Source organism: Eleutherodactylus coqui, chromosome 3 (assembly GCF_035609145.1).
Source record: "Eleutherodactylus coqui strain aEleCoq1 chromosome 3, aEleCoq1.hap1, whole genome shotgun sequence".
Taxonomy (NCBI): domain Eukaryota; kingdom Metazoa; phylum Chordata; class Amphibia; order Anura; family Eleutherodactylidae; genus Eleutherodactylus; species Eleutherodactylus coqui.
In genome coordinates this window covers 5,371,892-5,397,648 of record NC_089839.1, presented here as the reverse complement: position 1 = coordinate 5,397,648, position 25,757 = coordinate 5,371,892, and the positions used below count along the sequence as shown (strand labels likewise).

Sequence of the window (25,757 nt, the reverse complement as noted above, 5' to 3'; positions counted from 1 at the left end):
ACATGCACGGTATAGAGGACTATTTAGGAGCAAGGAACAAGGCGTAACATGCTTGGGAGAGATGTCTTACATCTAGAATAAGGGTTTCCATCTCGGAAGAGATTAACTGTATCAGAGAGATGTTCCCTGCTGTCATATTTGGCTTCCGCATGCATTGTTAGAATAAGTGAGCTCTTTATTAAACCCTCTTATGTTACTCCGTGTTTCAGGCTGCAGACCCAGAACTGATATCAATTTCTGATGCCGACTTGTTTAAGGCAAAGTCATGAAATACTTGAGTCTGCTCGCAGCCCGGCACAATACATATATGGATTCATCCCGCTCCGGCAATCTAAGTCTTCTTGATCTTTTTACAAAGTAGGGTAATAAAAAGATCACGCAGATAATAACATGTTCAGCAGACGGCATTATGAATAAATACACACATTCCGGGTGCGGCGTGACGTTATTATTAATACACTGCGGGTTACGTGCCGCTTCTGCTCTGCCGCATAGACTTGGAGCGCTGCTAGATTATTCACACTGCATTGCACTCTAAGGCCGACTTCACGCCGGCGGTTTTGTACGCGCAAAACACAAAAAATGGAGCCTGTTGATTTCAACGGGCTCCTTCACATTTCCGTATTTTGTGCATTTATTCCAGTCGCGCAAAAAAAATAAATAAAACATGCGCTATTTTTCTGCGCATTGAAGTTAGTGGGGGGCGCAAATGCGCGCATGATACGAACGGAGATATGCGAAACACGGTGTAATTGCGCTGGAAAAATAACACATTAGGAACTAATTAGCCATTCCAATCGCGGCGTTGGTTTGCCGCTTGCAAATAAACGCGCTTTGCGAGGGCAAAAATTGCAGTAAAATACACCGATGAGCGCGCATAACAATATGGTTGATTCCAAAAGAATGCAGCGCTCTGGTGCACGCAAATGTACTTCCTGTCGTGTGAAGCCGGTCTAAGGGTTCACTTACATGTGTCCCGTGTATTCTTCACACAGTGCACAGCAAATGCGCATGTACATCCATATTTGTTGCACCTCATAGCCCAGATTGGTCCGTATTACGCGCCAGAATAAGACGCGCTGCCTTCGTTTTTTTCACACGCGTAATACGCACTTGAATAAAAACGCAGGTGTGAGCCACCCAATAGAAACCAATGGCCTTTTAGCGCGGTGTATTACGCTGGCGACACCCGTGTGAGTGAGCCCTAATATTGTGTGTAACGAGGCGGAACGCCGGAATTTAACCTAGAGATGCTGAAATGGCTCATTCTTTAGAATTGGCGCGTTCTGTCTGGGCTACATTAGCACCATTTTGTGTACATTAACCACTTCACGACCAATGAATGTAAATGTAGGTAGTGCAGTCGTGAAGGTTGTATGAAGTGGGCTCGGGTGCCACAACCACTCCATACCCCGCCGGTAACTACCACCAGCGGAGTTAGCTGTAATCAAACCAGTTAATTGTTTAGATGCTGCGGTCAAAGCTGACCGTGTATCTAAACAGCCAGCAGGAGGGGGAACCCCTCCCCACACCCCATTGGAACCCCCCACAACGCAATCGGGGGTGCCGAATGATCCATATGGCCGCCTACAGACTGCTGAAGGCTCCTAGGGCTGCCATGCATAGATGCCTATCCAACCTTGCCTGTGGCAGGGCATCACAGGCAGCACTAAAGATCACTATATACTGCAATACTAAACTATTGCAGTATATAGCACAAGCAATCAAATGATCGCACGTTCGTGACCCCTGTGGGGACAAAATAAGGTGTAAAAAAAGATTTAATAAAGTTTTTTTAACAGTAAAAATAAAATTAAAATATATTAAACGTTCAAAAGAAAAACCCACTTTTCCCATTAAAGAATCCAAATAATAAGAAAGCCCTCATGTTTGGTATCACCATGTATGTAACAATCTATATTTATCCCACATGGTGAAGGCCATAAAGAAAAAACACAGAATCATAGAATTACGATTTTTTTAATTTTTTTTTTTTTGGGGGGGGGGGGGAGTGGGAGGGGGGGCATCCGGCTTTGAATAAAAACTGTTCAAAAAATCATATGTATCCCAAAATGGTACTCATTAAAACTAGAGCCTACTACACCAAAAGACCCCGACTCAGCACGCAGCCCCATCGCCGAAAAACTAAAAACGTTACTGGTCTCAGAATACAGAAACGGAAAGCAATTTTGTTTAGGGAGAACACAGGAGCCGTTGGCAGAGAACACTTGGAGGGGATCACTCGAATGCTGCTTCAGATTTTTTTAGGCTTGTCTTAAGATTTGTGCATGATGTCTTATACTAGTACAATGTTCTAAGTTCTTAAAGGGTTTTTTCAGGCAAATACTATTGGTGACTATCCTCAGGATAGGTCATCAATAGTTGATTGCCAGGGACCCACCGCTCGGGATCCCCAGTGATCAGCTGATCGCCCAACATCCTGTCAGTACAGCGGGGCCGGATGTCATCGTCAGGGGCAGAAGCATCATCAAAATCAATGGCAGCACTGCCTCCCATTACAGTTCTTCATCCGTCCCTTCTGTCAGAGCCAGAAGTGTAATTGGAGGCTTCAGTTTCCATTGATTTCAATGGGAGTGAAGCCCTCCCTGATGCCTCCAGCTCTGAGCTGATGATGGTGTCCGGCCCTGCCAGATGATCAGCTGACTGCCGGGGATCCCAAGTGGCGGGTTCCTGGAAATCAACTCTGACTGACCAGTTAGTGTCCTTAGGGAGTCAGGCCACAGCCAAACACCTCTGGCAGCGTCTCTCGGGAAACAAAAGCATCCAACATTGAAAGTCAACATCACCGATCCTTCTTTCTTTTGATATTATCTTTAGGGGGAGAGCTGAGCCGTCCCCATACACATTAGAGAGTCGCCCCGGTTTTGGACGTGGACACCGTACTACAGGTTCCAACCAACTCGATCTCATCCACATGGTCCCCCCATACATCATCCTCCAAGCCCCGGGGTGGTCAGCATGCTACAGTATATGTCAGGCCCCCAGTAACAGCGGCTGCTGCCACGGCTGTCAATAAGTTAGTATCATATACCGAACCGCTTCTGCACCGAGAGAATTCCCAAAAGCCATGTCTGATGTTTTCCCTACCATCTGCATCTCGAGGAGTAATAAAATGCTCACTCCTTGTCAGCATCACTTTATAGATAGCTTTTTAAAAATAATGAGCTATTGGATATTGTAACGCTCTGGGCTGTCTTGCTAGACTCATTTATTCTTATTCTGCCTTTGTCAGAATCATTGAGAGAAGACATTGAATTATAAGATGTCACTCGGAGAAAATGGCAGCTCCTGTGTGTGTGATGTACATTTCTGGCGTTGCCCCTCGCTTCTTTCTTCATTATGAAATCTGCGTTATTAATATTGTCTTCTATCAAGACGTGATGTCAGGCGGCGGTGTTCTCTGGTGGGAGCCGTTATACATGCATAGGCTTAGGATCTCAGCCGCCATATTGGCATTAGAGGGCTGCGGTGAACGATGTGGCACAAACCCTTCCGGTATTTGCCTGTTCGTTTGGTTGATACTTTAATACATCGGTTATTGGCTCTGCATGTAGGATTGTATCCTCTGAACAGAGCTGATCTGTGAGGCATCCGAGAGCAGGTGAAGCAGTGCTTACAAATACTGATGACCGATTATTGAACTAATCGGTTCAGGTCGGGATCGGCCCGACTTTCCAAAAATAATTGGGAATTGGGACTACCGGATCCCGACTCCCATTAAAGTCAGTGGGAGTAAAAATTGGGTCCTCCTCTTCTTTCTCTTCCTCCTCCTATTTTTTTTCCCAATTTTTGCTAAAAAAGTGTGTTGAGTTGACCTGATCTCATTTTGCAAGAATCGGCCTAATTTTATCGTCCGCCTGATCACTACTTGTGAATGCATGCTCCAGGGGAATGCAGAAGGGCATGGTAGTCGTGGCCACCATAGTCTGGCCAGCGCCATTTAGTTCCCTCATAGGACAGATCTGTTTACGACAGGGATTCCATTTTTTCTGCTCCCACAACAGAACAGGAAAACAATCCACAATGCAGATGTGAACGGAGCCTGAACCGAACGCACATGATTAGCCTGTCAGACACTTTGGGGGGAGTTATTTCAGATGTCACTTTAATCTGCAGCCCGATAGAGGAAGAGGCGCCAAATGAATTGAGAGCAGCAAGCCTCTTAATACATTTGGCTCATCTCAGGCCAGCCGTGCTCCAAAATAGGAGATCCATGCCAGTTATGAGTTGGAGTAGATTTCTGTATAATTAATGCCATTGTCTGGCGTAATTTATAATACATCTGTCAGGCGGCGAGCAGCCACGCCCACTATAATGGAAGATGGAAAAAGTTGCGTAAAAAAGGCTTTCAACCAAATGTTGGGCTTGTTTTACATCAGTTTTGCTTTGATAATTTCTCCCTTTCTTCTTAGTTTGTGTTTCTAGTCAGCAACATTTCCAAGAACTCTGCTTGCTGTGAGTAAATGAAAACATTCATGTTAACCTCCAGAATCTGAAAAATCTCCATTCGCATCGTCGTTGCCTCTAGGTTGTTCTGCTTCGTTAAAGGAGCAGAATTATAAAACTGATGACGGTGCTGGACCCCCATGGTACTGGATAGACCCTACTGACTATAATGGGGTCCGATGGCTTTCTATCGGGGGGGCTGACATTTGAGTGGGAAAAAAAGAGCTGCCAAAAAAGTGTTTTTCCTGGTTGAGCCGTAATGGAACTGGTCCTGGAATTTTCTGCTCCCACAGTCATAAGAAACAAGCAATATATATTGCACTGATAGGCAGTCTACCAGCAAGATAGCAGCAAATACTATACCAGACCCAAGCCCATAACATAAATGCTGCATCAGAGCCAAGCTCAGAACATAAATACAGTACCTGAACCAATCAGTGCATAAATACAGCACAAACCAATCTCAGGACTTAGATACAATACCAGAACTAAGCTCCTAACATAAATATGAGCACCAGGACCAAGCTCAGCACAGAAACACAGCAGCAGAACAGCTCAGTGAATACATATTGTACCAGAGCCAAGCTCATAACATAAATGCCACCCCAGAATCAAGTTCATAAGCTAAATAAGTAGCAGAGCTAAGCGATTGTGTTGTGGAAGCTCCGATAGGCTGACATTTGCCTGGGTGGACCAAAGAGGGAGAGGTGAAGGTGGGCGATCACCGCCAACCTACATCTGCTTGATGTCCCCCTAGTCCCACGTAGCTGACGTCGGCTATTTTAGTAATATTGTATCTATAGACTCTAAGGGAACATCAGGCAGATACATTTGTAACAAACTTTGTATTTAGCATACAGAGGGTTGTCTAGACTGGATACAATTGTATCTACTGTATCATTTTCAGTAAAAGGTATGTTTGCATTCACTGACAGCAGACGGAGGTCTTGGAAATAATTGTAAGATAGAGTCTACAGGACTTGTATGTTGCTGAAGGTGTTAGTTACCGCTCAGCAGAAGAGCAGGGAATTCCCTATTAGCGAGGACAGTAAGTGGGTAAACACAAGCGACACAAACTGCTAATCCGCCATTCAAAATGGTTCGTGGTATTTTAAGTTGCGTCTTAAAAATAACATTTGGCTTAGTACTTAAGCCCCACAGCATGTCCTCAAGAAACCTCAAGTCGTCAGTGCTACTGAAAATGTACAGAGAAGCCGCTGTGAGATAGGTGAGGGAGAGATGCATTCTGGGACCTGCAATAAGGAGCCGCTGCAGGACTTAAATAGAGAGAATGGAGGAAACTAAAAACGGCAATCTGAGAATTAAAGAACGAGAAATATTCTGCAGATTGTTTGTATCCTCTTATTGTTCCTTGTGTGCCAATGACTCATTATGCAAATGAGAGGGAGGGGCCAGCTTCAGCAGACCTCACTAGTCTGCTACAAATGTGTTTACAACGTTCTGTAATTGTGATCAGCACTTGTCTCCAGTACTGACAGTCTGCTACAATGTATCCATGTAAGATGTGTCAACCTGAAGTCCAGACTCCATCATCTGGGCCACACATGTCAGACATAGGACCGGCGGGCCAAATCCGACCCACTGCCTCATTTTATGTGGCCCTCCGGCCATGCATCGAACCTAACGGGGTATTCTACTCGCCCGGCCTGCAGCAGCGGTCCGGCGGTGGCAGTGCAGTTTCTGACTGCCCTTCTCTCTCTTTCTCCTCCTGATGCCTGCATGCGCCGTCCTATAAGGAGTGCAGACATAGAGGTGAAAGGTCAGCAGTCACAGCAGTGGCTGGACCTGAGCTGCTGGGTGAGTAGACAGTCTGTAGAGACGCTGCCCAGCCGAAGGCCAATGAGGGGGTAGCTATTACTACAGGGATTACCATGAGGGTCACTATTACTACTGGAGCCACTAAGGGGGTCATTATTACTACTAGAGCCACTAAGGGGGATTCTTTCTGACCACTACTGGGGGCGCTATTATTCTGTCACTGGTTTAAATATGTGTTGGGTATCTTGTGTATTAGTGCTCTCAATGCCTGTAAAATTAGGTTTATTTTTTTTTGGGGGGGGGGGGGGGGGGGGAGTGGCGCCATTTCACCCTTTGCCTCAGGCAGCATAAAGGCTTGGAGCCCCCCTGTCTGCAGCTACAATAGGATACATAAAGCTGTTTTGTCTGGTTAGATCACAGGACGGAGTGGAGCTCTACCCATCGTCTGATGGGCTGGCTGCCGCTGGCACCGTTCAGACACTCCGAGGTCCAGTTTCTCCTAAGTGCGGCACTTTTGCCGCTGATCCGCTGTAAATTGATTCCAATAGCTGCCTACCGGTTACTTTCTCTGATCTCAGTTGGACACTATAAAAAGATGCCACTTTGGTTCAACCAAATGATTTAGCATGGCAGGATTAAAAATAGACATTCGATGCACAATTACATGTAGCCTTAAATTAACCAGAGCCTTAATTTAGCAGCCGGGCGCGTCAGCGCCGCCGTGTCATCTATGTGAAGGTCTGCAGGAAGACACATAGTAGAGATCCCTGGCCTCGTCTTGACAGAGAGCCTAGAAGTGGCACAGCTGGGGGCTGTCAGGGGCCGCAGCGACGATCCGCAAGTCACAGCAAAGTTACAGAGTTGTTGTCAGAAGTGATTTGCAGAAGTGTTAGAAGATTCCCAGTGTTCGAGATAAGATGAAGATGAGACCCCCGAAATCAGCACCGCTGGGATATGTAAAGACACTAAAGGGGTTGTTCCAGGTTAGAAAAACATGGCTGCTTTCATCCTAAAACTGCGCCACACCTCTCCTCAGGTTGAATGTGGTATTGCCGCATATCTCCATTTATTCAGTGGAGCTGAGCTGTAATTCCAGACCTCACCCGTGGATATGTGTGTTACAGGACGTAAACAGACATGCTTTCAAATCCTGAACTATCCCTTTAAAGGGGTTTTCTGTCCTTTCTTCAACTAATGGCCTCTGGATAGGTTATCAGTAGTTGATGGATGGGGGTCCACCACTTGGCATCCGTGTCCATTAGCTGTTCGTCCAGCTTGCTGTTATCGCAGCAAGCTGAACACCGTCATCAGAGGAAGGGGAGGACGTGGGGTGCCGGCTTCACTCTCATTGAAATCAGTGGGAGCGCCGCGCTGCTCTTCTACTTCCTGCTCTGTTACTGACATCCTGTCCTGGGCAGGAAGTGGAAGAGCAGCGCGGCGCTCCCACTGATTTCAATGAGAGTGAAGTCGGCGCCCCTTCTTCCTCCCTTGTCCACTGATGACAATGTCCAGTACAGCAAGCCGGAATATCAGCCGATGAACAGGGGTCCTTAGTGACAGACCCCTGTCCATCGGCTACTGATGGCCTATCCAGAGAAATCAATAGGAGTCATGCTTGCTGTTACGTGTGGCACAGCTGGAGACGATCAGCTGATCAGCAGGGGGGCGGACTCCAACCAATCAGCTGTTGATGACCTATCCTGAGAGTTGGTCATCAATAACATTTTGTTTGGAAAACCCCTTTAAGGAATGAATCAGTGCAGAGTTTTTGGTATATTCAGAATAAAAAATGGCATTTAACGGTGGAAATTCAGTTTAAGGAAGGATTTTGGAGCCGGTGATCTGCTGGCAGATTGTACTTAAACACGCACTGACATCCTTACACGGTCACCTTGTTTTACCCGGTGCTGAAATCACCCCGAATAAACGTCAGAGGCGAATCCTCTTTCCTCGCCAGGAGAGTGGAGATATAATAGTTACAAATAAGGGAGATGACTTCCCAGATTAAATAAGTAATTGCCCCCCTATATTAATAATATAATTGTATGAGGAAGCGCCTCCTGATGATCCGGGCAGCGGCCTCTGCTAGCAAATGTCAGGAAGTGGGGATCTAACGGAGAGGTCTGCGGCTGGCGATCAGCTTCTATCCATCATTGGGGGGTGGGGGGGCACTTTGTATTCAGGGGACTCAATTTATGCACCGAGTGAAGCAAATAAAATGATTGATTAGAATAGATTTATATTATTTAAATTTCGGCTGCAGTCCCATTACTATTTGATTAAACACACTGCTTTCCTGCGCTATCCATCTTTCGGCATCCATGAATCGGAGCACAAATAGGCGGGATGATGGCACCTGAATTATGCAGAGTTCATTTTCTCCTCATTGCCATTAAAATGCTGGGCAGCTTTTCCTGGTTCTACTTTTCATCTAGTGATTTGCAACAAATATCCCCTTTGGATCTCTCCCCGCGAAGCATCATTTCATGTCTCTTTTAAATATAGTTTGGAATCCGGGATCGGTAATTGATTTCTCGCGGCCGCGGCTGATGATCAATGTGTCACATTTAACAGAGCCACAAAGTGCAGCTTTATCCTCCAACTATTGTTCGCTGTGTGGATCTGCATTGCAGGGCTGGGTGAGGAACAACAGACCTTTAATAGGCAAAACCCGGGAAAAGGGTATTTCCTAACAGGGCGCGATCACACATAGTGATAGGTTACCTTAAAGTCAGCGGATAGAAGCAGAGGACATTTAAAGGGGGTCTACCAAGATTGCAAGTTTTCCCCCGTCCACAGGATGTCCACCGGATAGGGGATAACTCGCTGATCGGGGGGAAGGTCTCACCACTGGGGCGGACGGAAATACCCGAGCGGGTGCCATTGAAAGTGAATGGAGTGCCTCTGCGCACTCACTGGGGGGGTCCGGTGGGGCTCACTCACACAAGGGTATTTTGGCTGCATTTTTAATGATGCACAGTAAACTGCGAAGGCACATACGCATGTGAAATGTGCGTGAATAACAGAGGTCTGAATGGCGCAGTGTAAATCAATGGGGTTTTAGCGCTGCGTATTTCTTGTGCAAAAAATATACACGTAATATGCAGGGAATATATACTTGTGTGAGCCCCAACCCTGCAGTGAGGTGGACAGGGGGGCACGGGATCCCCGATCTCAAGATTGGCTGGTATCTCAGCAGTGAGACACCACCGATCCGCAAGTTATCCTCTACCCTATGGATCTCCTGGGGATAGGGGACAACTCACAATCTTGTTACAACCCCTTTAAGGATTGGGGCCCTTTGCAAATAGTCTTGATTAAACATGTATTGCTGTTTTGTGTATACAGCTCCCATGCAGAGCTATGTGTCTCTATGGATACAGACTACAAACAGACTCATCCTGCAGTCAGGTTAGGCTATGTTCACCTTAGCTGCCATTTATAGCAGAAACCATAAGCCTGTGACGGACCCATTATAGAATAGAGAGCGATGGACCTTACTCCCTCATAATGGGCACCTTCAAGAAGTAATGGGGTTTTAGGGCCTTAAAGGGGTTGTTCAATAGATACAATAAAACAAAGACAACGGCCACCTAGAAAATAAAAAACAAGGTGTACTCACCTCTTGCGTCGCCTCACCTTACCAGTCCTCCCAAGCTCTGCTGCAGAAGTGGTCACATGCCAGTCTAAGTATGTGACTGCTACAGCCAATATAAAAGTGGTTTTAGATGGGATGACTGTCGGGCGGTTAAAGGGATTGTCCAGTTGCAAACTATCCACAGGATAGTCCATCAATGGTAGGTTGGTGGGGCTCTGCTGCCCCTGACCTCTACTGATCAGCTGTTCTCTGGGCCAGTGTGCTCATGCACTGACCTGATTTATTTAGCAGGCAGACAGCGCCGTACATTGCTCAGTGGTTGGGGTTGGCACTGCAGGCCCATTTACTTCAATAGCACTCAGCCTGCAGTACCAACCCATGCCACTGCACAATGTACGGTGCTGTCTGCTTCCTGCAGGGCAACAGCTAGAAGTGGGACAATGCCTTTAATTTTGTATTAGAAGTGGATCAGTTGTTCTCCTGTCAGAGAGCCATTCTTGTCCACAGGCTCTTGTATCCTATAGAAAGTTCTGCAACTGGCCTATTCATCTGAATGGGGCCTCCAGAATGCCTTGGGAGGGGCGGTTATCATGTCATTCCTAATCACACTGTTCAAATTTCCAATTTGCTATTTATGTGTTTATCTAAACTGTCGTTTTTCACATATATTCTCTGATGTTTTTCAGGAGTTCGTCTTGACAGAGTTCGCGGAGGCCGACAAAAGTACAAGCGCAGAATAGATGCAGAGAACAGCCCGTACCTGAACCCCCAGCTTGTCCAGCCAGCCAAAAAGCCATGTGAGTAACCTGAAATACGTGTCATAATGAACCCCCCAACTCATTAATAAAAGGAGTCCCAGTCACTGTTAGGGCTTGGGATTCTCATCAGGGGTGGCGGGAGAGCCCTCTGTCTCTGGGTCGGAAGGGGAAAAGTTCCTTCATAGGGAAAGCACCTAGTAGGTGTGAGGAGTCTTATATACAGGCTCCTCTGGCAAATGTATGCGAATGGGAAGATGGAACAATACCTCTACAGCGCCACCTATTGGAAGGCAGTATTTCTGCAAGTCATTGTCTCTTAACCCGCCTTGATGGACAGCACATTGAAACACTTCATTTCCTATAGGGGTTATTATGAACCCTTGCTGGCAGAATGGCTCCATTGCCCCAAATCATCAAGAGTTCATCATTAACTCTTTCAGGGCTGAACCCAAACTTTCCTAACTTTCTCCAGATCTGTATTGTTTTCAGAGCCTGTAACTCTCTCACCATCTCCTACACTCACAGAAAGTTTACACTTTTATGGAAAGTTTTGGGCATAAAGCCGCAGGCATTTTGCATACACTAATTGCAACAGAGACATCTTCAGGCTGAACTTGGTACTGCAGGTATCCAGGATAATATTGGTTTCCACTCTACAGCAAGAATCCTCATATACAGACATAGCAGAGCTACGTTGTCATTCAACTGTTCCTTTTGTGCACCAAAGTAAAACGGTTTCATCTACAGTCCAATAGCAAACCTGACTTGGTGCTAAATCACAAACTCAGCTCTGCTAAATCTAATTCAAAATGTGTGCATGTGAGTAGGAGGATTAGATAAGAGCAGCGGCAGTAATCATGGTCATGCGTCAGAGTCTCACATTCTCAATGCTACTGTTCTCCTCTAGTTGTTAGACCATATATGACCACCTCCAGCCCTCCCAGTACGAACACCATAGTGTAACATGTTAGATTCTTCCTGTTTCCTACAAGATTGCATGTGAGATGCAAGTACAGATGCAGCAGAGCCGAGTTTGTCTTTTGGGACTTGTGCCCTGTTGCGATCTTCAGAAGTGCTGCATTCTGGTAATGGGGTATCATCACTCAGGTCATGTCATTCATACCTTTATCAGGGCACACAAAGAAAAAGCAGCTAAACGACTAATTCAGCTCTGCTACATCTGTATGAACATCCTCATTGTATTACCCACCCCTTCTTTTTCTTCTAAATCCCCTCTAATGGATATGGGCAGTAATAAAGCTTAATTTAAAAGGAATGCCCATGGTCTGTGATTTATACAGAGCAAATATTACATGGTGTTCTGAAGTGCATAAAGCGGTCGCTGCCATCATCATTAGCTCATCGGAGCTTTAAGATTCCACCAGAAAGTGGGTTTTGCAGTTTTCACTTAGTAAATGAGTTTGACTATTCAACCTACCGATGAAAATACATTAGGACGCCCATTAATGTGGAAGCTGAGAATGAGCACAGGCTGTAATGCCTCATTCCACCTGTGGCGGCGCTGCAGAGAAACTGCACACCTGCCTCTGCTTTCCCTGCTGATTGCAGCTGATTGCTAGTGATGCGAGCGGCAGGACAAGCGATCAGCAACTGAAGTGATCAGAGAGAAGGTGGCAAAATCTGCCCCGCTGCGTTCTACATGCTCACCCAGTCATCTGAAGGGGCACCACGGAAAGTGCCTGCTCTCCCCCAAACAGCTGATCGCCAGACCCTTGCATTATAGCAGGGGGATCCAGTCCAACTCCATTAACCCCTTAGTAACAATGTGACCATTTTTAGTAACGATGTGTCATTTTTGGGGGGATTTTCATCTCCACTTTCAAAAAAACGTACTTTTTTTGTTTTCCCATGCCCACGGCCAGATGAGGGTTGTTTTTTGCGTGGCGAACTGTAGTTTTTATTGGTACCGTTTTTTGAGGCCATGTACTGCGCTGCGTAACTTCTATTCTTTTTTGTGGAGGGTGTAGGGGGGAAAAAAACATCAATTCTGCCTTTGATTTTTGGTGTATTTTTACATAAATGACATGATACATTTTTTCTGCACATCGTTACGATTACGATGATACCAAAATTATATTAATTTTTTTTTTCGTTTTTTCCACTTTTGCCCAATAAAATACTTTTTGGGAATTTATTTCTTGCATCGTTGCAAAGTCCTATGACATTTTTATTTCCCATGGCCGGAGCTCCGCGAGGCTCTCCTCCTCCTGCGGGATCAGCTGTGGATTGTATTGGTACCTTTATGGGGTACATGTGGCTTTTGTAGTCATTTCTATTGCGTTTTTTGGGGGAGGCAAAAACAACAAAAGTAGCTTTTTGACTCGTTTCTTTATTCTTTTATAATGTTTAGTATTTATTGTCCCGGTCTTTAGAGGGTGCGATAACAACACAGGGGTCTCTACAGGGTGCGATAACAACACAGGGGTCTCTACAGGGTGCAATAACAACACACGGGTCTCTACAGGGTGCAATAACAACACACGGGTCTCTACAGGGTGCGATAACAACACACGGGTCTCTACAGGGTGCGATAACAACACAGGGGTCTCTACAGGGTGCGATAATACCAACACAGGGGTCTCTACAGGGTGCAATAATACCAACACAGGGGTCTCTACAGGGTGCAATAATACCAACACAGGGGTCTCTACAGGGTGCGATAACAACACAGGGGTCTCTACAGGGTGCAATAATACCAACACAGGGGTCTCTACAGGGTGCAATAATACCAACACAGGGGTCTCTACAGGGTGCAATAATACCAACACAGGGGTCTCTACAGGGTGCGATAACAACACTGGGGTCTCTACAGGGTGCGATAACAACACAGGGGTCTCTACAGGGTGCGATAATACAAACACAGGGGTCTCTGCAGGGTGCGATAACAACACAGGGGTCTCTACAGGGTGCGATAATACCAACACAGGGGTCTCTACAGGGTGTGACGATAACAACACACGGGTCTCTACAGGGTGCAATAATACCAACACAGGGGTCTCTACAGGGTGCAATAATACCAACACAGGGGTCTCTACAGGGTGCGATAACAACACAGGGGTCTCTACAGGGTGCGATAACAACACAGGGGTCTCTACAGGGTGCGATAACAACACAGGGGTCTCTATAGGGTGCGATAACAACACAGGGGTCTCTACAAAGTGCAATAATACCAACACAGGGGTCTCCACAGGGTGCAATAATACCAACACAGGGGTCTCTATAGGGTGCGATAACAACACTGGGGTCTCTACAGGGTGCAATAATACCAACACAGGGGTCTCTACAGGGTGCGATAACAACACAGGGGTCTCTACAGGGTGCGATAATAACACAGGGGTCTCTACAGGGTGCAATAATACCAACACAGGGGTCTCTACAGGGTGCGATAATAACACAGGGGTCTCTACAGGGTGCAATAATACCAACACGGGTTTTTACATTTTTAAATTTGTTTCATTCCTATGTTTTTTACCTTTTTCTGATAATACATTGCAGAACTAATTTACTGCAATGCATTTTCACTTCTCATAGCCATTACAGGCCATCGCAGACCTGGATACCATTGACTGTTGTCTGCTTGCTATGGAAACCCATCGGTCCTCCAAGATTACATGGCGGAGTGCGCTCCCTCTGTGAACCTTTTACATGCACTGTTTGCAGTATTTAAGGGGTTAACAGTGAGAATCGGTGTGTTCACTGAACCCTGCTGTTGCAGCAGGAGGCTGGCTGTCAGTCACAGCTGGCTCCCGCTTCTGAGCCCACGCCGTTCATAGTACATAACTGTACGCCCATATGATGCTTAGGGGTGCTGGTTTTCCTTGTGGAGACCCATCTGGTGCAGGAAGTCTTGCAGGCAATGCTTCCTGGGAAGCAATATGCATATTAGCTCTCTTCAAGGAGGAAGAAACTAATGCATCAGACATTGACTTACGAGATAAGCATCTCTAGGTGGCGCTAGAGACACAGGAGCACTTTTATCTAAGACGTGTTTTACATGGCATTTTAGATAAGTGAAGATGGAGTAACATCATAAGAGGTGCCTCTTCTTGCATTTAGCGCATCCTGGCCAGCCATGCGTCTTCTGAAATCTGCAGCACGCAAGACATTGCATAGATTTGTGCTATAATTTACACCAGTTTGTGTCGTAAATCATATAGAGTTTGTCGGACTGAGACGGCTTTGCGTCTTCCTACCCAGATTTTACAAAAGTGGCAAGGATATCGTAAAAGCAAAAAAGTTGCAAATTTTTGCCCAAGTGGAACTTGCACAAAAATTTGAGATTTTTTTAATGACAGAATTCTGGCCTAAACTCGTTTATGAATTTTCCGCCCAGTTTTCTTCCTTCTAGGGGTGAATCTAATTTGCATACTATACAATTCTGAAATTTTAAAGTTGTATTAGACTGGAAAAACATGGTTGCCTTTTTCCAATAACAGCGCCACTCTTGTGCACAGGTTGTGTCTGGTATTGCAGCTCTGACCCATTCAAGTGAATAGAGGTGAGCTGCAGTACCACATACAACCTCTGCACAAGAGTGGCACTGTTTTCAGAAGAAAGCGGCCATGTTTTCCTCGATCTAGTATATACCCTTCAAAGGAATCCAACAATCGTTCTGTAGATCTTCTTGCTGCCAAATAGGTTTAATATTATGTTCATCCCCTCTCAGTCCATCAGGGGTCAGTAATGAGTTCATCTAAAAGCGCACGGCACACGCCAGAATCGACCATAGAAAAACATAACAGATTTTTAACTGTACGCAAAAGGACATTTTAGCTTTGTCAAAGGAAAAACAACCAGTTTTACATAAAATTAAGGCTTAAGTGAACATATGGCATAGATTCCCTTCGCCTTTCCAAAAAACATTATGCTGATTATACCTTCAATTGTCCAATCTGGCATCCGCGACTCAGCCCGACTAAGCTGTTCCACAATTCTGTAAATACATTTTAGGGTTGCATTAAGCAGATGTGATGCATTAGAATGAAAACTTTTCGATAATACTATAAAATTTAATAAACGGTAATGCTTAATTTCATTAGGGGGTTTAATTTCGGTGGATTTGGTGATGCAGAGATTACCCTCTTTTTTTCATTTATTGAGTTTTTTTGTCATTGTTGACGATGTCACAGAGAAGAGATGAGAAGAGCCGGAGCCGCCGGAGCCGCTCGGATGTCTCCGGTTTTTGGAAGTTGAGATTATTATGGAACAGTTTGTTACAATAGCCTTTAAGAAAATAGTCACACCGATTTACTAAGCCCCACTTGTGGCAGATCAACCAGGCGCTGCGGAAGCAAAATCAGCTACTTAAAAAAAAAAATATATATATATATATAAAATAATCTAAATCTAAATGTAAATATACACGGACGTACATTTGGAAAAATATATTGGAAATTGTTTTTGAATTCTGTATTCTATAATGAGATTCAAACTCCCAATGCGCTCTACATTCTTAGTCGCGGTGCCCCTTACACATCACATCAAGGAAAGAAGGTCTTTCCGTCAACACAAATCAGGCAAAATGGAAATGTGTTTTTCACATAATTAGACTTAAAAAAAAACTCCATTGTTTGAAAAATATTTTTTTAAATTCTTTTTGAAAAATATAACATAAATCAGGCGCTTCTGAAGCCAAATGAGCCACTTTGTAAAATTATATATTTATATTTTTGAAATATTTTTAAAATTGTTTCTGAAAAATACATAGAGAAAGTTTTTGAAAAAGAAGATTGCATTCAAGCGCACCTCGCTCCATGCCTGCTTAGTGACAGCGCCAGACCCTTACATATCACCTCAAATACAAAGCTTCCCTCAGCGGATACAAATCAAGCAAAATGGAAACATTCAACTAATTAACCATTATAAAAAAAATAGATTTTTTGAAAAATAGAGTTTGAAATTGCTTTTCAAGAATGTGTTAAAAATTTTTGGGAAAATGCATAAAAACCTTGAACCTACTTGGATGGGGCTTTTTTCTTGATTTTGCCCCCATTTTTTGTTTTATTATCATTATTTTGACTGTTGACTAATTACAGTATTTTACATTAGTAAATGATGCAGAATACATTTTTTGGAGCAAAACATATTTTTGAATGTGAACTGGCGCTATTTTGGCCCCCGCAGGCTTGTTATGTGGCAATTGACGCGTTTTGTGGTGCAGAACAAACTGCATGGATCGGGGGCTTTTATGTTTTTTCTTTTAATTAATGTGATAAAATCAGTAATTAGTTTGCTGACACTTTTTTATATTAGTACATAAAGCACAACTTTATTTGTAGTGCAAAACACATTTTGGAATACAAATTGGCGCATTTTTGATGCATCTTTCTTATTTTTGGTGTGGGGTAAATTGCATCAAATTTACAATTCCATGCGCCACTTTTGTAAATTCGACTCAATTAAAGCCTTTCGAGTTCTAAAAATTAATGACACAACATGCGCCAATGTACATGAAGAAGGGCCAGTATGTTCGTAGTCAGAGAAGCCGCCACCTACCCGTCATGTCAAGTAAAAAGGCTACTTCAGCCAATATGAGGCAAAACACCCAGGATGTCGTTTAAATCAAATAAACCACTTTTTAAAAAAAAGTGTGTTTTAAAAAATATTTTTGAAATTGTTTTTGAAAATTGTATAGAAATTTTAAAAAAAGCATTTCATAAAAATCCTTTATATTTTCCACTATTTGCCACTATTTTATATGTATCGCCCTCTCGGGCTCTAAAGGTTTTTCCATGTTTTTTTTTGCCATTCGATTGTGCATGAACAAAGGCGATGCAACAGAAAACTGGAAACTATTGATTCCAATTAGGGAAACATTAAATAAGCCTGCCTTACCTAGAAACTGCTCACGGCTAAATAATGGCCTTAATACCAGCGGTCCGAGAAGCTTCCATCAGCCGTTGTGCTACTGAAGAGTTGCCTTCATATTAGATGGATTTTTGTAGTTTTTTTCTGTACTTAGTTACAAATGTTGCAGTTTGTTGTTAAACACTCAGTATTCACATTAGATACAATGTATGACGCTCTTCAGCTACAGATCCCACCTGTATCCAGGAGGGCTGATATCTATCGAGGCCTTTTATAGGAATCGTATTTTAAAGAAAGAAGGAATTATTATCGCTGGAAGATTAAAAAATATTAACTTTTTTTTCCTTTGGATAATTTCTCATTCTTTTCCCCAAAATGTAAGCTCAACTTAACACTAAATGTTCTGCATCATCGTGAGCCGCCTAATTATGTCATTTCTTTTGTCCGGAAAATGAAGATTTATGAGGGTTTGCAGCGGATCAGCTTCATTATCTGCCTCCATTTTTTGCTCCGTCTAGGATTATAACATGGAAGCTTTTAGGAAAAGGTTAACAAACATTGAATTGTCAGACAGCAGTGGTTACTGGGACTTACTGCATTGTGGTACATTGTTGCTGAGTTGTCAGAATGTGTTAAATGTCAAGGTAACGTTTGCTACATCTGTATCAACATATTACTAGATGGCAGCAGGACAGCAAAAAGAAGCCGATTCGAGGCGCTGAAGACAGGAGACCCGGGGAGGAGGAGCAAAGATTTATTGGCTACATGTTTCAACACTGCATCGGCGCCTTCATCCGACCTTATCATAAACCTCTTACAAACAACCACAGTATGTAAAAACTGCTGGCCAGAGCACAGGTGCCATGACGATGGTCATACGACCGGTCACATGATCACACAGAACACTCAAACCATCATGTCTGGAAAGAAATACAAACAACAATAAATAAACAAAGAAGAAGCAACAGATACAATGAGGTCAATTAGGAGGTGGAGGTGTTTGTAGGAGGCGCATGAAAGGCCGGATGAAGACGCCGGAGCGCTGTTGAAATGCGTGGCCAATAAATCTTTGCTCCGCCTTCCGGGGTCTCCTGTCTTCGGCCCGCCTGGTATCCCCTTCTTTCTGCTCTCCTGATGTGTTTCATTCCGTTGTGGGGACTGCTGCTTCATTCCGACAGGCTCTATGGTGGGATGTGCCGCTGCACAACCGCCCCAGGGTACCTTATTCCAACTGTTGTGTTTCTTCTCAGTCGAGGATCACGCCTGTTGCACTCCGCAGCATTGGGGTTCTCTTACCTAACATGGGATTGTACGGTGAAAAACATTTGCGCAAAGAATATTTTCTGTGATTTTAATAATTGAAAAAGTTACAAAATGTACTGAATGGTTGACAATGTAAGGCCATCCATGCTAGCCAATATGTGACTTACATGGGTGACCAGCAGGCATTGGATCTCACTGGTATGTAAAGGTGTTTGAGCACCGACAGTTATCCCAGTATTCAGTTGCTCAATAATCAGCCCATCTGAATGCGCCGCCGACCACCAAACAAAGGAGCAAACGCTCGTTCATCAACTGATCACCTGTTTTATGCAGCACAAAGAATCTTAGTTGTTAGCAGCACGTTCCCCGGTGGAATGTCTGCTGCTGACAATGGCGATGCACCGTGGGATGAACCATTGTAGTCACCTAAGGAACCTTTTACATAGCCCTGTTATTAAGCATGGACGTTCACTTATCTGATTGTTGGGCCATGAAAAAGGACAAACCATCGGCCATCGATGGAGCAAACACCCGCTCATTGGCTAATTATATCATCACTGTGAGCGTATAAAGGCTCGCTGGTCATCTCTACATCTCCTTATATAAAAGGGGGATGCACAGCCAACCAGTGGGGTGAAACGATTGTGTGTCCCCTTATAGAGTGAATTGGCCCGTGTAAAGACCTGGTAGACGAGCGCCGATCTTGTTCAGAGACATAATCGGCAAATCTTCTAATTTAAAATGACCCTAAGACTGCATTGTTGGTAGAATGACCTGGAGGAACAGTCTGGGGGCCGCCAAGGAGCGGGCCAGTAGGCAACACTATGATTAAGGTCCTAATATTATCAGGGGGGTTACAAACTCATTTTAATGCTTGTTCACTTTGAAAGTTAAAGGGATTTTCTTATCTCAGCTTTTCATGGCCGGCCCTCCGTTTCCCACCACCTGTCGAGGGCTTCAGTCCAGCGCTGCAGCTCTTATTGAAGTGAATGGAAGTTACGCTGCTCTATGCAGTTACCCATCTCTATGAAATGCCGGGATGGGAATACCCCTTTAAGTTTTCCTTTTGTCTTTTTAGCCATTTCTGATTAGTCTTAGTTAATGGAAAACCGCTAATATCAGCTATTATATTACCCATAATGGTTGCAACTAGCTTTATGCAGCCCCTTACTAGCATTTCAATTATGATGCTACTTTACATTGCCTTCCCTTTCTCATTGCTTTCGACTCTGTCAGTCCTTACTGTACCTCTGGTATTCTATTCATGAGCCAAGAAGAGCCCCGGAGTAAGTGATCAGTTCTCTATCATATCCTTTTATCTAGTACAGATTGTCTGGGGTTTTTCTCAGCCGGTTAGATTATTTTTTGCATTGTATTGCCGAGAACATAAAGCCGGATGATTTCCTAATAACTCAGATGCTTGAAAATATCTGCGGTAAGATGTATGGCAGCGAGCGCTATTATTTGGAACATCTAATAAACTGTGGCTTTCACTGTGATATTTTTAAACTCCGGCTTTCAGGAAGCCCGCTCCTCCCGTATGCTTTTATGATGTATGGGAGGTTTTCAGTGCGATGATACACAGATGATTGCTGTATTTTGGGTAACACAGAGATCCTGCTATTGATCGGCCTGTGCTGTGGTCTATTTCTTACAGATAACAAGATTGTCTCACATTTGCTGGTGGCTGAGCCAGAGAAGATCTATGCCATGCCTGACCCAACCATTCCCGATAGTGACATCAAGGCCCTCACTACCTTGTGTGACCTGGCTGACCGCGAGCTGGTTGTAATTATAGGATGGGCCAAACATATCCCAGGTATGATATAACATCTCTAGAAATGTACAAATGTAAATCGTATCCTTCATGTAGTGTTAAAAAATGAGAACTTCAGTAAAAAGTTTGACTGTTGAGCTTCCTGCGATCCAACGAGTGATTGGATACGGTGCACCGCCACCAACCTCCCACCTTGTAAGATGCAGATTAAAGAGGTTGTCCAGGATTAGGAGAAACATGGCTGCTTTCTTTCAAAAACAGCGCCCCATCTGTCTACTGGATGTAAGTTGAACTGCAGCAAAAGTCCATTAAAATGAATGGCATTACCACACCTGCCTGAGGCCGGCCATGTTTTTCTCATCCTGGACAACCTCTTCAAGTGATCTTCTCTTTTTTTTGTGTGCTTGAAGCTCTATGGAAAAAAGTGCCAACTGGTGGAACAATTTTTTATTGGTTTAGCGGGGCTCTACTTTTGGTTTAGCAACTATTTGATAACCCTTTATAGCACAACTACGCTTGATTGATTATTAATAGAGATGAGCGAGCCTACTCGGCCACGCCCCTTTTTCGCCCGAGTACCGCGATTTTCGAGTACTTCCGTACTCGGGCGAAAAGATTCGGGGGGCGCCGTGTGTGAGTGGGGGGTTGCAGCGGGGAGTGGGGGGGAGAGGGAGAGAGAGAGGGCTCCCCCCTGTTCCCCGCTGCTACCCCCGCGCCGCCACGCCGCCCCCCGGCGCCCCCCGAATTTTTTCACCTGAGTACTAAAGTACTCGAAAATCTGGTGCTCGATCGAGTAATTACTCGAAACGAGTAGGTTCGCTCATCTCTAATTAGTAAGTATCCCCTAGATCATCAGCTCTTTAGATATTCTATATAGGTCCGCTTAAATGAAGACATGAAAACAAAGCAAAAAAGTCGAGTAAATCAATGCTGATCAAAAGAATGGACACTTAAAGAGCTAGTCTGGTTGTAAACAATTATTGGCCTAGCCTTAGGGTAGGTCATGAATAGTAGATTAGTGATAATTTGATGCCTGCTGATCAAGTGTTTGCCGGAAGCAGACAGCTCCATTCTCTCTGCAGTGGCCAAGCTTGGTATTACATCCTTTCATTTCAATGGAAACTTGGCCTGTAATACCAAGCCTGGCCAGTGCAGTGAGAACGGAGCTGCCTGCTTCCTGTAAAAATCAGCTCAGTGCACAAGCACGCTGGCCCAGACAATAGCTTACTGGCAGGGGTCCCGGGCAGCAGACCATCATTGATCTACTTAGGATAGGCCATCAATTATTTGCAACTGGACAACACCTTTAAAAAGGGTTTTCCTACTAAAGAAATGTATTCTCTATCCATAAGATAGTGGATAAATATCTTATTGGTGGGGGTCTGACCACTGCGACCCCCAACAATCCTAAGAAGACTTTACCTTGGTGCCCATGCATGATCACTACTCCATTCACTTCTATAAGATGACATTCAAATTTTCCTGCACTTGGCCATTTTCCTTCATCCATTGGAGGGAATGAAGCGCCGGTCCTTGGTAGGGAGCCCGGTGAATTCATCAGCTATCCTGTAGATGGGAAGTAAATGTCTGAAGTGGGGAAACCCCTTTTAGTAATCCTAAATGGTTTTTAACTTTGGGCAATCCATTTTTTAGAAGGACCCTTTTAATTAGGTTGTCCACTTGTTAACCAGAAATCCTCAGCAGTGTGTTCTGGAGTCCAGCAGCAAGCGCTCACTTTTCCTGCAGCACCACCACAAGGGAAATGAAGTATTACACAGTGCCCATTGAGTTAGATAGGTTACCTGTAATGGATGGACATCTGGGGTCCTCCAGAGGCAGGGACGCTCTTTACAGCCGCTGACTCTTGCTGGGGCTCCTCTGTTGTTTCCGAATTCCTTAATAGGGTATTTTAAAATGTGCTTTTTCCAACTACACCCCCTCTTTAAGGGTTTTTCCATTTTATTTGGTGACATGACTGATCTATAAACCCTGACAATGTGGAAAGGCGTTAAGCTGAAGCGCCGGGGCTCTGCCGGACGCGATGGCGGCTGTAATCTCCTGAACGGCGGCTGCTGCCTCCAATTTTCCATTAAACAACTTTGCTCTTTTATTGTACAATAATATTTCACAAGCGGCTCCAAAACTTCAGGATTTCCTATATACTGCAAATCTGTCACCGCCGCACCTTCACTCCTCTAAAGCAATCACGAGGGAGTGGAAGAAATAAAAGCTTTATTGGGATTTGTGGGCAGGAACATGCTTGCTGCAATCGTCCCATCACTATTCCTCCGCAGTCACTCAATAAATACTCAATACTTTGGGAAATGAAGGAGCAACCTGTATATATCACAATATAAGCCGGCAGAAGGTGTCAGTAATTGGGTTGGGGTGTCGGTGGGGGAATATGTCCAGGAGGAAGAGAATAAGGGGTTAATGAAACTGCTTAGAAAGTTTTAATATGAGTCTTTTAGGTTCCTTTTCTCATCTTCTAAGCTGGGATGTAGCTGTATGGGGTGCAGAGGTAACGCTTACACCCAGACCCCAGTGTTGGAGTGGATCCAAAGCCACATCGGAAGACTCCAATAATATACATGTCACATTGTAGTAGGGGGTGCAGTTACAGATTTTGCTTTAAGTTACACCTCAGCTTCTAATCTTCTGATTAGAGCCTCCTTTTCACAAGCACACTGAACATATTATTAACACTGCCATTTTATAGACTAGTCTTAAAGGGGTTTCCAATTTTAAACAACTAATGGCCTATCAGCAGAATAGGCCATCAATAGTAGATCAACAGGAGTTCCCTGCCGATCAGCTGTTCACCAGATCCGTGCACTTGTACACTCTATGATTTCTATAGGAAGCAGACAGCTCTGTTCTCACTGCAGTGGTCAGGATTGGTACTGCAGGCAGAGTTCCTATTGAAGTTAATGGGAACTTTGCCAGCAATACCAAGCCTGGCCACTGCATTGGGAATGGAGCTGTCTGCTTCCAGCAGAAATTAGTTCTGTGCACAAAGTTCACTGGCTTGGCATACAGCTGATCAGAGGAGGACCCCTGCCAATCTACTATTGATAGCCTATCCTGAGGATAGGCTAATTGTAGTCTACAACTGGACAACTCTTAATATTATTCCTTCTGGCACACAATGTGCCCAATAGATGACGAGGCACATAGAAGTTAATGAATTTTATTTAATTCACATTTCTCAATCCAGCGTTGGCCGCCTTTGGCCTCAATGACTGCAGTAACCTTCCACCATATCCCCATAGATGTGTGGACGGATTTGCCTCCATTCCTGGAGGAGCTTCAGATAGTGATGGGGGATGATGAATGTGTTGGAAGCATGGATACGGCGTTCTAGTTCCTCACAAAGATGCTCCATGGCATTGAGATCTGGACTTTGGGCTACCAATGAAGTTTGCAAATGTTCTGCTCCTTAAACCAAGTCTCTCCAAGCACTACATCCTGTATGACATCGTGCTTGGTCATGTTGGTGGAGACACAGAGCTGCACCAAAGTATTGTCACAGGGAAGGTGATGACACATTGTCCGCGATGTCTCTGTATCCATTGGTGGAGGGTCGACTTCACTATAACCAATGGCCCAAGTCCTTCCCAGCAGAAACATCCCCCCCACACACCATAACAGAACCTCCTCCAAACTTCACTGTTGAGATGATGCAGTCACATATAAACTCTCCAGGCAACCGCCACACCCAAGTGCGACCATCCGACCGGAAGATGGTGTACTGTCCACAACACTTGTTTCCACTCACTTATAGTCCAAGAATGATGTTCCAAGCATCATAGCAGTTGCCTCTGTGCATTTACTGCTGTGATGTTGTGTGCAGTTCTCTACGGAGGGTTCTGGTGCTAATGGACGTTCCAATGGCCTGTGAGACCCCCTGAGCGAGGACAGACGATGTGTGTGATGTCTTCACAGCTCCCACAAGGCTTCATTGTCCACAGTCTGCCAGTGCACCACACACACCGGATAGTTTTCATCTTCCAATAACATGACCAGCAGTGGGCTCTGGAAGGTCCAGAAGCTGCAATGTCCATTCTGATTGGTTGGTGACATCCCCCCACCAGACCCTGTTGTCAGCTCTACACCTGGTGACATCCCCCCACCAGACCCTGTTGTCAGCTCTACACCTGGTGGCATCCCACCACTAGACCCCGTTGTCAGCTCTACTCCTGGTGACATCCCCCCACCAGACCCCGTTGTCAGCTCTACTCCTGGTGACATCCCCCCATCAGACCCCGTTGTCAGTTGTACACCTGGTGACATCCCACCACCAGACCCCCGTTGTCAGCACTACTCCTGGTGACATCCCCTCACCAGACCCCGTTGTCAGCTCTACAACCGGTGACATCCCACCACTAGACCCCGTTGTCAGCTCTACACCTGGTGACATCCCCCCACCAGACCCCGTTGTCAGCTCTACACCTGGTGACATCCCCCCACCAGAACCCGTTGTCAGCTCTACACCCGGTGACATCCCACCACCAGACCCCGTTGTCAGCTCTACTCCTGGTGACATCCCCCCACCAGACCCCATTGTCAGCTCTACAACCGGTGACATCCCCTCACCAGACGCCATTGTCAGCTCTACACCTGGTGACATCCCACCACCAGACCCCATTGTCAGCTCTACACCTGGTGACATCCCACCACTAGACCCCGTTGTCAGCACTACACCTGGTGACATCCCACCACCAGACCCTGTTGTCAGCTCTACACCTGGTGACATCCCACCACTAGACTCCGTCGTCAGCTCTACACCTGGTGACATCCCACCACCAGACCCCATTGTCAGCTCTACACCTGGTGACATCCCACCACCAGACCCCATTGTCAGCTCTACACCTGGCGACATCCCACCACCAGACCCTGTTGTCAGCTCTACACCTGGTGACATCCCACCACCAGACCCCATTGTCAGCACTACACCTGGTGACATCCCACCACCAGACCCTGTTGTCAGCTCTACTCCTGGTGACATCCCCCCACCAGACCCCATTGTCAGCTCTACAACCGGTGACATCCCCTCACCAGACGCCATTGTCAGCTCTACACCTGGTGACATCCCACCACCAGACCCCATTGTCAGCTCTACACCTGGTGACATCCCACCACTAGACCCCATTGTCAGCTCTACACCTGGTGACATCCCACCACCAGACCCTGTTGTCAGCTCTACACCTGGTGACATCCCACCACTAGACTCCGTCGTCAGCTCTACACCTGGTGACATCCCACCACCAGACCCCATTGTCAGCTC

General features: G+C 45.2%; 1 protein-coding gene across 6 annotated transcripts in view; it reads left to right on the top strand.

The window, feature by feature from the left end:
• The window catches only part of ESRRG (estrogen related receptor gamma), a 227,426-nt gene that overhangs the window by 142,423 nt on the left and 59,246 nt on the right, over positions 1-25,757 (top strand). For all 6 annotated transcript variants that reach the window (XM_066595069.1, XM_066595070.1, XM_066595071.1 and 3 more), the window contains 2 exons: positions 10,531-10,641; positions 20,351-20,512. In XM_066595069.1, the coding sequence (XP_066451166.1) occupies positions 10,531-10,641; positions 20,351-20,512 (273 nt within the window). The remainder of the gene's footprint in view (positions 1-10,530; positions 10,642-20,350; positions 20,513-25,757) is intronic.